This window comes from Giraffa tippelskirchi, chromosome 8, assembly GCF_054371585.1.
Source record: "Giraffa tippelskirchi isolate mGirTip1 chromosome 8, T2T-mGirTip1v1.2.pri, whole genome shotgun sequence".
Classification (NCBI taxonomy): Eukaryota; Metazoa; Chordata; class Mammalia; order Artiodactyla; family Giraffidae; genus Giraffa; species Giraffa tippelskirchi.
This window is the reverse complement of record NC_137282.1, coordinates 7930559-7944736: the sequence shown is the minus strand read 5'-3', so window position 1 is coordinate 7944736 and position 14178 is coordinate 7930559. Positions and strand designations below refer to the sequence as shown.

The window sequence follows — 14178 nt, the reverse complement described above, 5'->3', positions numbered from 1 at the left end:
CTTAAAGATTTTCACCACTTTTAGAGAAAAAATGTCTTAACAGTATTTCCCTAATGGCCAACGAGATGGAGTTGTTTTCGTGTTCACTGATATTTATAATTCTCTGATTGGCCTGTTCAGATTCCTCACTTTCCAAGACAGTCATCTTGAGAACAACTGGACACAGCTGCTTTTGGAGAATGTCAGTGTTGCAAGGTGTTTCCCTGCCAGCACCAGAGGTTCTCTCTACGAGAATCCAGATTCCAGCCACCACTTCTTATGTCAGAAAACATGTGGGATGCCAGCCACACGCTACACTTTTATTTTCTCATTGTCTCTGTGGGTTGAACCACCCTCACAGGAGATTAAGTATAACAGAAAAGGAGACGGGATGAGGGGATAGACGACGATTCATTCTGTGTAGTGAACGCCTGTGTCTTTCTGGGAGAACTCGGTGCAACCTGACCGTGGATGGGATGCTGAGCTGGGCTGGCTGGGCCGCCCTGGTGGTTCCTGGGGTTAGGGGGTGTCACTGTGGGCGTCTCTTCAGCCAGGTGGTGGCAAGGGCAGGGGATGGAAATGCTGGGGGCCTGAGGAGACGCAGAAAACCGCTGGCAAGATGCCCCTTCATGCACTTCATTAACTTGTCTGACGAGGGTAGTTGTATTTACGGCCTGAGCTAGGGGGGAAGGTTGCTGCAGTTCGGTGTTTTTCCCTTCCTTGTGTTCTCCCTTGTAAGTGATTTCTTCCTGTAGAGCCGAAGACCCAGTCTTTGTGTTGATACGGTAACGCAGACATGAACAGAAGGATGTGGAGTTCAGCCTTTATTCCGCAGTTTCGTTGGATTGTTCTGCTGCTGGGCTGTGATCTAAGTACCCTCGTCACAACGGTCATAGCAGAAAGGAGAGCACATTTGAGCTTCCGTGCCAGGCCCTGTGCTGGCCCCTCATGGTGACTGCAGGCGTCTGCAGTGCAGTCGCCCAGCAGAGGAAGCCTCCCCAGTGCGGTGGGGAGATGCTCACCAGCTCTGCTGTCCCCCGTAAAATGACCCTCAGCACCTCCCCTCCACTCCCCAGGTCCCCCTCCTCTCCTTCCCCACCCCCGGCCCGTTAGCCTTATAACTCCTGTGGCCTCGCCATTATTTGATCTTCCTTTTTAACACTGATTCATTCTTGACCCTGCTGGCATCCTCAGTCTCGCCCCTGGAGCCTCACTCTCCAGCCGGCTTGTTTGGCCTTCAGTGGGTGGCTGACCACCTGCAGACCTTTCCTGCGAGCAGCCTATCAGAGGTGCTTCTCAGCTGTTCTGCAGGCTCTGAAACAGCGTCTTCCAAGGGAGCCAGTGCTGTCACCGTCACTGTGCTCTTGGTGTCTCTGCCAACGTTCTGCCTCTTCTGTGAAAGCCCCCCCCCACCCCCGGCTCCTGCCTTCTGGGCACACTCCCACGGTGGGGCAGTCACACCATTGTGTTGGCAGTTTGCTCACCCACCTCCCCCAAGGATGAGCTCCAAGAAGCCTGTCTTCTTGTGTCTGGTGGCCAGGCCAGCACTTGGCACATGATGGGCACATAGTGGACGTTTACACTGTGAACGTGGGCCTGAGTAAATGGTGGGCCTGGTTTGGGGTTTCTGCATCCAGATTGAGGTTCTCCTCTGGCAGGTACTCAGTTACCTCTGGACATCAAAGTGGCACAGATAACTCCTGACCTTTCTGACAGCTCTTTGAATTATGATATAATGAACACACTGTGAGGTGACTTCACTGCTGCAATTTAAAAAGGTTCTGGAAAGATGGTCATGATTGCAACTACATTTGACACCACTGGGTGCCACTGTTGTCTGCCAGTGGAAGGTGCCAGCCTGGCTGTGGGGTCCAGGTCTTCTGCCCTGGAGGTCAGTCTGTCTTGTTCCTTTTGACTCCCTTCCTCCCTTTCCCAATAACCTCCCAACTCACAGTTTGGAATCTACATACAGTAGTGAGTTTTGAGATGTCTGTGGGTTTGGTGTGACTTTGGGCAGCCTGTATATCAATATACATAGCTCAGGGCTATGTTCCTGTGTTGCTGGAGAATTAGCGTGATATGTCTTGCCCTGGAACTTGTTGGCTCTTGAGTGGTGCTTGGTTTCAGTGTAGGTATGGAGGCTTTTGATGAGCTCTTATCCATCAATGTTCCCTGGAGTCAGGAGTTCTCTGGTGTTCTCAGGTTTTGGACTTAAGCCTCCTGCCTCTGGTTTTCTGTCTTATTCTTAGAGTAGCCTCAAGATGTCTCCATCTCCTTTTGAAGAGGAGCCCTTCTGGGTGCCTGATCTCCTCTGCCAGCATTTAGAAGTTGTTTTGTGGAATTTGCTCGGCATTCAAATGTTCTTTCAATGAATTTGTGGGGGGGAAGTGGTCTTCCCATCCTATTCCTCAGCCATCTTAGTACTGCCCCTGGAATCGACATTCAGAATTCGGTTTAACCTCTAGATTGCTGCCCTTGGGAAATGACTAGCAAATGCATCCTGCTCTGGCTCTGCTGATGGTCTACAGCCTGTGCTGCGTGCAGGCTCTGCCCTGAAGAGAGATGGGAGGCCGGGCTGGGAGGCTGCATCCCCAGGCGCTCCTCAGAGCTCCACGCCCCTGTCTCTGCAACACCGAGCATCTGGTGACAAAGCCTCAGCACAGTAAGATGTCAGGGACGCAGGAGGGTCCCTGGTCTGAGAAGTGTGTGCATTTTTAGAGGAAGAGGCTGATTAACTCCAAGGAAAGACTATCAGCATCCCTTTCCCTTGGGAGGGTCCCTCCTCTGCCCTTGTGGGAAGGGGAGGCCATCCCAGTTAGGTAACTGGGAGGCAGGGGGAAGGGGCAGTGGGCAAGGCTTGTCTCTGCACGCTGTTGAGTCGCTGGCAGTCTCAGTGCAGTGGCTGGAAAAGAGGCTTGACAGGACTTCAGTTTTCTTAAATTTACTGGGAATTGATTTGTGGCCTAGCTTGTGATCTATCCTGGAGATTGTTACTTGTGCCATTGAAAATAATGTGTATTCTGCCCTTTGGGGATAGAATATTATATATATATATAAACAGCAATGCACAGACTGAAAGCCAGTGTTTCTGGGTTGATTTTCTGTCCACCCACTGATGTTAGTGAGGTGCTCAAGTCCCTTCCTGATACTCTGTTAATTCCTCCCATTATGTCTGTTAATCTTTGCACTATGGATTGAGGTGCTTCTATGTTGGGCACATATACAGTTGTTACCTCTTTTTGAATTGATCTTGGATTAATCCCTTGATAATTACATCATGTCCTTGTCTTTTTGTTAGTCTTTGAATTCTATTTTGACTGATAACGAGTATTGCTTTCCCAGCTTTCTGTTTCCATTTGTACAGAGTGCCTTTCTCTGTCCTTTCAGCCTGTGTGTCTACATCTGAAACGATTCTCTTGCAGGGCCCTGTGTGGTTGTGATGTTTGTCTTGCTTGCACCAGGGCCTCTGCCACCCTGGCTACAAGACTGAGACAGCAGCCCTTTTGCCCTTTTGCCAGAACACAGCTTGCAGCCTGACACTGTGTTGCGCTGTTATTTTTCTTACAAAGTTTAGGAGGAAGCAGAACTTCCTTTATAGTTTTATCAAAAGCAGGGCCATGAAAGGCCTGAAGTACCATTTAAAAATCAGGTCAGGCAAGTCTCTTTGTGGAGAGGAAGAACTGTTTCCACCTGGCCAGCCCTCCTCCTCTCCTACCTTCCCGGCTCCAGAAGGCGACAGCATGGCTTCTGCCACAGAGGCTGGACGTTTCCTTCTGAAGGTCCTGAGGCTCCAGGGAGCTGTGTTCTTGTTGTGTTCTTGGCTGCTCAAGCCAAGAAGGGAGACAGGACGTGGGCCCTGGCTGGGTCCTCAGCCCTAGATGTGCGAGTCGCGGCCCCAACGCTGCTGGTGGCTGATTTAAGAGTGAACCAGAGGGCTTCCCTGGTGGTCCAGTGGTTAGGAACCCACCTGCCAACCCAGGGGACACTGGTTCAGTCTAGTTGCTCGCCGCAACTAGAGAAAGCCTGCGTGCAGCAACAAAGACCCGGTGTAACCAAACATAAAGAAATAACAATTTTAGAAAAATTCCTTAAAAAAAAAAGTATGAAGTGAGAAGATTGAGCAGAGTGTAACAGAGGTCCATCAGGGACCAGCTCTCTTGGCAGGCGGCTCATCACTGAAGGCTCAACGTGTGTGAATGCATGGCTGGGTAGTGGGCCATTCTTTCCTCTTGTATTTTGGGCACAAACAGGTTAACAGTAGTAAAATAAGAGGGGAAAAAAAGGTATTTGAAAAATAGACGCAAACAAATGATAGCTTTTATTTTTGTGGAAACTCAGTAAGAAAAAACACGTATTTAGAAAAAGACCTCAGAGGCAAAGTTTTGAGGGGCATTTTTTATTATAAATTTAATATGGTTGATTAATGAAAAATCACAATGAAGTACCGAGAAAGTATTTGTCAATATAAAAGTTTTAGCAGCATTTCCACAGTTTCAGGCTCTTGCATTAGTCGTACTTCCTCCCGCTGTCAAAACAGAGAAGACTCCAGTGGGGACCACAGCAGAGCACCACGATGCTCCGCCCTGGGAAGGCCTCCAGGGAGTCCTCAAGTCCAGTGTATTGTCTAACAGGTCAGCCCTCCCCACTCCTGAATTTCTAGGCCAAAGCCCGGGCCTCACGACTGAGGTCAGAGTCCCGTTCTTCAGGCTGTGGGGGAGGAGGGGCGGGAGTTTAAACTGGACTTGACACGTAGAGCTTGATCATGCGTCCTCGCGTCCGTACAGCCTCTGCACTGACAACATCGAGGGGCCAGGATCTGGCACGGGCAGCAGTGGGGGCTGTGTTGTTGGGGGGACCGGAAGTGGGGCGTGCCCGTGGTGGGGGCTGGTATCTCAGCACACACCTGGCTCCAGGTGGTGATCTCGCCACATCCCAGGTTCATGTTGGGATTAGTGCGAAAGGGGTGGGAGGACACAAACAGTATGAAAATATAATACTGGCAAGCTATTCCACTGCTTCTTTGGTACTTTCCAAAATTCTCTGATCAAAAAAGTATAAGGGAAGCACACCATTAAAAAATTACAGTTTTAAGTATTTACAGAAGCAATTCATGATATATTACATAATCAATACACAGTATATGAACAAATTCTTCAGTGAAAGCACTTGTGAACTCCTGTTCCAGTATGAGTCAACAGCACGTGGACACACGTACACCTCCCCAAATGGGCCGCCTCCATCCTGTGTCTCACTTACGTTGCAGTATATTAAATGGGAAAAAACACCGTCTTCCAATCTACACTTTCCTTTTAAAAGGTTCTTAAAATCTGCCGCTGAAATCGGTATGTACAGAGATTTGTTGATTATTGAAATCTAGGCAGGTAGTTCCACTCCCATCTCGAGCATGTCTGAAATAATACTAGCCATTATTCTATGTATACAATATATTTAATCTATAAGGAACCGCACCATGTTATGTCGCCACGATACCAGCTGAACGCACAGTATTATGTACAGTAGTTAAGTTAGCTCTGGACGATGACTACACCTAGGTGGACAGTGTGGTCGGGAACGTCTGAGAGGGGCATGGAGGCGCTGGCGGGGGACGGGCGCGCGTGGGCACGGCGTGTGCATGTGGGTGTGAGCCCACACCACCCCCACACACCCCGGCCCGTCCCTCGTTTGCTGGCCGCCAAGGAGCGATCACACAAACGGAAGGATCCCGTACATGAGGAGAGCCATGACAGCAGCACTGAACAGCCCAGCCACGGGCACCGTCACGAACCAGGCCACGAAGATGTTGCGGAAGAGGCGCCAGTCCACGGCCTTCCGCGAGCGGATCCAGCCGACGGCCACCACCGAGCCCACCTGGAGGAGCGAGCAGGGGAGACGCAGCCTGCGTTCAGCCAGTGGTGCAGGATCATTCTGTCCCCTAAGTCTGATGAGAGGCTTTTAAAAACACTTCCTAGATTTTAGCTGTCATTATTTTAGGATTACTCTGTTCAGAATACAGTTCTGAGGCACCCCCACGTGTATTCTGCTCCATTTGAATGGAAGCCTAGCCGAGTAAATGTTTTCTATTCTCCCTGCAGTTTATCAGCCAGCTGTGATGGCCCTTACTTGAAATATGCCCCAGGCAGGAGACTTGATTACACTGGTGAACCTACTAGAAGTTCACAATGAAATGGCAGTACGGTACCCTTCTCCTAGAATAAAAGCATCATAAAATGTCGGAGCTGGAGATCTTTGCAAAGATCTAATCCATGTGGCTCAGTTTGTGGAAGATAAAACGCTTCCAGAGGGTGCAGGGGGTAGGAGAAGATTTTTAAGTCGTAGCAGGTTGAGGATGAGAACTGAGGACTCTTGATTGTAAACATTTTCTCCAACTGCTTTGCAGTCCTTGTACTTTACTGATAAAAAATTAACTAAATGGGACACAAATATTATTGGTTCTAAAATGTCAATCGTTTCACAAATAATAGAGATACTTGAAAATCAGGATGTTAACATGGATTCAATATTTCTCTGTACACTCGCAGTTCATTTTATGAAATTTACAAAGGAAAAAATGCACTTTAAGTATCTAAAAATGGAAATCATGAGAAAATATAAAGCCTAATATCTCACACCTCAATCAAGCTCTGATGAAGCTCAGAGACGTCACAAGGGTGCCCTTGGCTCCCGGGAGGGGCCCCTGAACATCTCCATAAAACAGGCTTTGTCTCCACTGACCCAGAATCATTTCAGAGTCAGCAGGGGCCAGTGAGGTCCAAAGAGCAACCAGGGTGTATTCCGAGGTCAGCCGAAAAAATAAAATCAAACACTTACTTGTTTATGGAAGCAAACTGGAACAGCAAACCCAGCAGCATATTTAAGGAAGTTAATCCGACATTTTGTCAACCCAAGCTGTGATTAACTAGCAGTTCTGTACCACCTCCAGGTAGCAACTAACAACCCATCTAAGGAGCATTAGATGATCATTCTATGTAAATCCTTTGTCTAAAACCAGTTTCTAGCACACAGGAGACAATCGAGACTTTTCTGCTGCACAAAGACTAGCTAGGTCCTACTGGTCCTCAAATACAGTAAGCCTGCTAACACTGGCTTCTGAGATGAGACTCTCCTTGTTACAGTCCCTCTTCAGCTAGGCTGGATTACCTCACACATAAGGGAACATACTCAAACTTTAAGGTTATCCACGCTCTTTCTTAAAACACTTTTCTTAAAAGCAGAAAATATATGATGGCAAGTTTATGTAATAGGAGGAGTGGACAATTACCCACTATTAATTGTTGTTCAGTAGCTAAATTGTGTCTGACTCTCTGCAACCCCATGGACTGCAGTGCGCCAGGCTTCCCTGCCCTTCACTATCTCTTGGAGTTTGCTCAAATTCAGGTCCATTGAGTCGGTGATGCTATCTAACCATCTCATCCTCTGCTGCCCTCTCCTCCTTTTGCTTTCAGTCTTTCCCAGCATCAGTCTTTTCCAGTGAGTAGGCTCTTCACATCAAGTGGCCAAAGTTATCAGATGGCCACTATTAGTTACCCCAAAACATCGCTATTGTCACGTTTGTGTATTCCTTTATATTTTAATAAATATACCTATATTTGTAAACAACAGGGAACACTACTGTTTCCTTTCTTTAAGAAAATAAGCGTTTTCCCATAGTGCTCGCACCTTTATGACCATCATAAAAAATGGTACACCCTTTAGGTGGATGTACTTTAATTTATTTAAACATTTCCAATTTCCCTCCAATTTTTCCCTATTAGAAACAATGTCAGGATTAATACTGGAAAAGACCCTGATGCGGGGAAAGCTTGAGGGCAGGAGAGAAGAGGGCGACAGTTCATACAACCCAATATAAAAAAGAAGCAACCTGATTAAAATATAGGCAGGAGACCTAAATAGGCATTTTTCTCAAACAGACATACAGATGGCCAGCAGGCACATGAAAAGCTGCTCAACATCACTAATCATCCAGGAAATACAAATCAAAATCACAATGAGCCATCACCTGTCAGAATGGCTATCATCAAAAAGACCACAGATAACAAATGCTGGCCAGGGTGTGGAGAAAAGGGAACTCCAGTACACTGCTGGAGGAAATGTAAACTGGTGTAGCCACTGTGGAAAACAGTATGGAGGGTCCATAAAAATTTGGAAATACAAACTACTATATGATCCAGCAATTCTGCTCATGGGTATTTATCGAAAGAAAATGAAAACACTAGTTTGAAAACATATGTGCACCCCAACATTATTTACATACAATAACAAAGATATGGAAGCAACCTATGTGTCTATCAATAGATAAATGGATAAAGGAGAAGTGGTATACACACACACACACACACACACACACACATACACACACACACACACAGGAATACTACTCAGCCATAAAAAAGAATGAAATGCTGCCATTTGCAACAAGATAGATGAACCTGGAGGGTATTATTCTTTGTGAAATAAGAGATCCAAATTTTGTATGTTTTTACTTATACATGGAACCTAACAAGATAAGTATAATAAAAAAGAGACTCACAGAATCAGAGAACAAATTAGTGGTAACCGGAGGGGAGGAAGACAGGTGAAGAGGGCTAAAAGGTACAAATCACTAGTTACAAGGATGTAATATATAGCATGGGGAATATAATCAATATTTTATAATAACTTTGGGGTATCCTCTATAAAAATATTGAATTACTATGTTGTACACCTAAAACTACAGTATTTTACATCAATTATATTAAACAGTTAAAATAACACCTGATAACATAAAGTCTCTTCCTGTGTTTTACCCATTTACATATTGGAGTCTGAATGTGTCTGTTTTGTTGTTGCTCAGTCCTTGTGTCCAACTCTTCGAGAACCCCAGGGACTGCACCGTGCCAGGCTTCACTGTCCCTCACCATCTCCCAAAGTTTGCCCAAGTGCATGTCCACTGCATTGGTGATGCCATCCACCCATCTCATCCTCTCTTGCCCCCTTCTCCTGCCTCAATCTTTCAGCATCAGGGTCTTTTCCAGTGAGTCAGCTCTTCACATCAGGTGGCCAGAGTACAGAAGCTTCAGCATCAGCATCAGTCCTTCCAAAGAGTATTGAGGGTTGACTTCCTTTAGGACTGACTGGTTTTATCTCCGTGCAGTCCAAGGGACTCTCCAGAGTCTTCTCCAGCACCACAGTTTGAAAGCATCAATTCTTCAGTGCTCTGCCTTCTTTATTGTCCAGCTCTCACATCCATACATGACTACTAGAAAGACCATAGCTTGACTATACGGACCTTTGTCGGCAAAGTAATGCCTCTGCTTTTTAACAGACTGTCTAGGTTTGTCATAGCTTTCCTGCCAAGAAGCCGTGGTCTTCTAATTTCATGGCTGCAGTCACCATCCGCAGTGATTTTGGAGCCCCCCAAATAAAGTCTCTTACTGTTTCCATTGTTTCCCCATCTATTTGCAATGAAGTGATGGAACCAGATGCCACGATCTTAGTTTTTTTAATATTGAGTTTTAAGCTGGGTTTTTCACTCTGCTCCTTTACCCTCACGAGACTCTTTGGTTCTTCACTGTCTGCCATTAGAGTGGCATCATCTGCATATCTGAGGTTGTTGACATTCCTCCCAACAATCTTGATTCCAGCTGGTAAGTCATCCAGCCAGGTGTTTCACATGATGTGCTCTGTACATAAGTTATATAAACAGGGTGACAGTAAACAGCCTTGTTGTAGTCCTTTCTCAATCCTGGACCAGTCAGTTGTTCCCCACAGGGTTCTCAGTGTCGCTTCTTGACCCGCGTGCAGGTTTCTCAGGAGACAGCTAAGACGGTCTGCTATTCCCATCTCTCCAGCTGTTTCCCCAGTTTGTTATGATCCCCACAGTCAAAGGCTTTAGTGTAGTCCGTGAAACAGAGGTAGATGTTTTTCTGGAGTGTCTTCTCTATGATCCAGCGAGTGTTGGCAGCCTGACGTCTGGTTCCTCTGCCTGTTCCAAACGCAGCTTGAACATCCGGAGGCGCTCAGTTCACGTAATGCTGAAGCCTGGCTTGGAGGGTTTTGCACATACGGTACTAGCGCAGAGAGGAGGGCGACTGTCCGGTGGTCTGAACATTCCTTCGTGCTGCCTTTGCTGGGAACTGGGATGAGGATTGACCTTTTCCAGTCCCGAGGCCACTGCTGGGTTTTCCAAACGTGCTGACATGTTCAGTGCGGCCCTTGAATAGCGTCGTCTTTCAGGAGGTGAAATGGCTCTGCTGGAATTGCATCACCTCCACTAGCCCCACTGGCAGCCGTGCTTCCCAAGGCCCCCTGGACTTCTCACTGCAGGATGTCTGGCTCGGAGAGACTACACATCGTGCTTATCCGGGTCGTTTGAGATCTCATTTGTTTATGTGGTGTTTAAATAAATATTAACTGATATTTAATGCAAACATTTTCTCAAGCCAGTATTTTTGCTTTCACTTTTAAATTTCTGATTTCATGCACTAAAATATGCTATACTTTTCTTCTGTGATTGATCTTTAGCTTGAATATTTGATATTTAACTCTCATTCATTTATTTACAAACACTTATTTTTGGCCGTGCTGGGTCTTTGTTGCTGTGCGGGCTTTTCTCTAGTTGCGGCGAGTGGGGCCTACTTTCTAGTTGTGACGCACAAGCGTCTCATTGTGGTCACTCCTCTTGTTGGAGAAGCACGGGCTCTAGGGCACGCGGGCTTCACTAGGTGCGGCCCGTGGGCTCAGTGGTTGTGGCTCCTGGGCTCTAGAGCACGGGCTCCGTAGCTGGGGTGCACGGGCTTAGTTACCCTGTAGCAGGTGAGATCTTCCTGCATCAGGGATCAAACCCATGTCTCCTGCATTGGCAGGTGGATTCTTTACCACTGAGCCACCAGGGAAGCCCATAACTCTCATTTATTTTAAATTTTTTAAAGTTCTATTTTATTCTAAACCTTAAAGTAGTTTAAAAATATTTAAGCCATTAGGTAACAGCACGTACTTTGACAACTGTGGGTCTAATTTTGTTTCTCTAGGGGGAAAGCCAGTTATCCAACATCACTTACTGGTCAAAATTTTCCTTCCTCAAACTACATGCTCATATATACTAGGTTCTGTCTCTGGCCTATCTACTTTTTTGTACAAGTATCTAATGTTTTATTATTGTGGTAAAATATACAACACAAAAATCTGTCATGTTAACAGTTTTTAAGTGTACAACCGAAGGGCAACCATCGTCACCATGCGTCTGCATAACTTTTTTGTCACCCCAACCTGAAACTCTGCACACCTGCCCTCTCCCCACCCTCTTGCCTCTTGTTTCCTTGTAACAGACTTCCTATCTGGCCAGGCTGTCCCCTCGTCATTGTTTTTCTCTATAGATCATTTTATATTCCTGCTAATTTAACCCACAAAATTAACTGTAGCCTTAGGTTTGTAAAGTTGTAAGAATGTGGTTGGGGTTGTGTTTGACATCTTTATAAAACCTAGTTTCCCACCCAATGGCACAGTGTGTCTCATATTCAGGTTTTCTTTGACCTGTGAGCAAAGCTTTGTGTTTTTTCCATGTACATCTCTCACTTTATTAGGATTTTTCTGAAGTACCTTTTATTTTTGTTACAACTATGGAGAAGTTCTTGTTTTTATCTCATTTTCTTACTGGCTATTGCTGACAGGCAAAAGTTCTAAATTTTTGCATTTTTTTTTATCACAAACCTGGTCATTTTTACTGAATTCCAGGAATGTCTTAGAAATCCATGCTGAATTTTATTAAATGTCTTTTTGGAATGGATCTCAACAGACAACCATATGTTGTTTTCTAATCCATCATCGACAGGTTCATCCCTGTCGATGAACCGTATTATATTGAAGACGTCTGTAAACACCCATTTCTCGAGCTCTGTGAGGGGCCTGCCCCGTGTAGGTATCAGCAGCAGATAAGACCTGTCCTGTTCAGAGCTGACTTTCTGACAACCCAGAAGGTCAATGTGGTCCTGTTGAAATGTTCTTTTATAATAGTGTTGAATGTCATTTATTAGCATCTTAACGTTTTTTTTTTCTTTTTTTTAAATCAACATACATCTGGAAATACAGCTTTCACTGTTTGTGATGTTTTCAATCAGGTTTCAGTATTAGGTTATTCAGTATATGTTTCATAGAACAAATTGGAGGGCTTCCTGTTTTATTTTCTCCTATATTATGGCAAGTTCATTTAATGTGAGAATTATCTCTTCTAAGATGGAAGAGATTAATCAGCGACTCCATCTAGATCTGGAATCAGCAGCATTTTCCTCCTTTTGCCTTTTCAGGTGAGAATTGTTTTTGGAGAACTTCCTTAATTTCTTCCTACTGTTCTGATCAGGTTTTCCACTCCCCCTCCCCACTTTTTCTTTCATATTTATTTGTCATGTGTGCTTGCGTGCTAAGTAGCTCAGTCACGTCCAACTCTTGGCAACCCTATGGACTGTAGCCCGCCAGGCTCCTCTGTCCATGGGATTCTCCAGGTAAGAACACTGGAGTAGGTTGCTGTGCCCTCTTCCAGGGGCTCTTCCTGACTCAGGGATCGAACCTAGGTCTCTCCTGCATTTCAGGCAGATTCTTTACCATCTGAGTTACCGGGGAAGCCCAATTACGCTACTATAAATGTATTCAAACTCTTTAACTCCTAAGTACTTCTGTCTTCTTCGTCACAGACTTAGACATAGTAATTTCTGAGTTCTAACAGCTTTTGCCTTGTATTTTTAGTTGTTGTGTCATTTGGATCACAAAGGGCCCAGAGTCCCATGGCTTCACTATTGATGAGGTCATTTGTTGATATAAGGTGGTATTCTTTGCTCGTCATTTCAACTTTTTGAGTGTGTTTCCAGATTTAGTCCATCAGCAAGCTCTCACAGCAACAGAATTACTGAGAAGTAGGAGAACCAGACAGCATCTATATTACAAGTCATCTAAGGTAGACTTTTCATTTTCCAGATTAAATAACTGAAACCTAGAGAGGCTAGTGATCCTATTTGTACTTATTTTAATTATAGTTGATTGACAATGTTATGTTAGCTTCAGGTATGCAGTAAAGTGATTCAGTTTTTTATATATATATATATATATATATATATATACAGATTCTTGTCCATTATAGGTTATTATAACATATTAAGCATAGTTCCCTGTGCAGTAGGTCCCTGTTGTTTATCTGTTTTATATATATATAGTAGTGTGTATCTGTTAATCCCAAACTCTTAATTTATCCCTCCTTTTCCCTTACCCCTTTGGTAACCATAAGTTTGTTTTCTATGTCTGTGAGTCTGTTTTTGTTTTGTAAATAAGTTCATCTGTATCATTGTTAATTAGATTCAATGCATAAGTGATATCATATATTTGTTTTTGTCTGACTTAATTCACTTAATATGATAACCTCTAGGTCCATCCATGTTGCTACAAATGGCATTATTTCACTCTTTTTTGTGAGCCTTTCACACTTAGCAGTGCTTGTTTGCAGACACATGGGTGGGACTTCGAGACTGTGTGTGGGGAGGCCGTGTCTGTCACGGTCACTGTGGTCCCTCGGTGCCCAGAACAGCACCTCACACAGAGCAGGACAGGTGAGTTTTTCTTGAATGACAGGAGTCACTGAACCTAGGAAAATCTGCAAGGGCCTCTGTTTTGCTGAAGTTAGTGGCTATATTTGTATACAGGAGGCCCCTGGGGATATTTCAGAATTCCCCCAGGTATTCGGCAGCCCTGGGTTAGCAGACTTGGGTTCCAGCCTGGCCCACCCTGGGGCTCCCTTGGATAACTCCCAGAGCCTGGTTCCTCTTTCTTCATCTTTAAGGCTCCTCGCAGCTCCAACATCTCAGCACCAGAGGAGGAATTCCCTCTCACCCTGAGCTCTAGAGCCATTGGAAGGACTGATGTTGAAGCTGAAACTCCAATACTTTGGCCACCTCATGCGAAGAGTTGACTCATTGGAAAAGACCCTAATGCTAGGTAGGATTGGGGGCAGGAGGAGAAGGGGACGACAGAGGATGAGATGGTTGGATGGCATCACCGACTCGATGGACATGGGTTTGGGTGGACTCCGGGAGTTGGTGATGGACAGAGAGGCCTGGCGTGCTGCAATTCATGGGGTCGCAAAGAGTCGGACACGACTGAGCGACTGAACTGAACTGAATATCATCTGCAATTGACTCGAAGGCAATAAGGGTCGCTCTG

The 14178-nt window shown here is 45.3% G+C and overlaps 1 protein-coding gene and 1 long non-coding RNA gene across 3 annotated transcripts in view; one reads left to right on the top strand and one right to left on the bottom strand.

The window, feature by feature from the left end:
• The first annotated feature begins 1774 nt into the window (after positions 1–1774).
• LOC145516984 (uncharacterized) overlaps positions 1775–14178 on the top strand; it is a 29673-nt gene continuing 17269 nt past the window's right edge. The window contains exon 1 of the long non-coding RNA XR_014061891.1: positions 1775–1870. This is a non-coding gene — a long non-coding RNA (uncharacterized LOC145516984). The remainder of the gene's footprint in view (positions 1871–14178) is intronic.
• SLC20A2 (solute carrier family 20 member 2) overlaps positions 4360–14178 on the bottom strand; it is a 106125-nt gene continuing 96306 nt past the window's right edge. For both annotated transcript variants that reach the window (XM_081519148.1, XM_081519147.1), the window contains exon 11: positions 4360–5847. In XM_081519148.1, the coding sequence (XP_081375274.1) occupies positions 5683–5847 (165 nt within the window). In that variant the 3' untranslated portion in view covers positions 4360–5682. The remainder of the gene's footprint in view (positions 5848–14178) is intronic.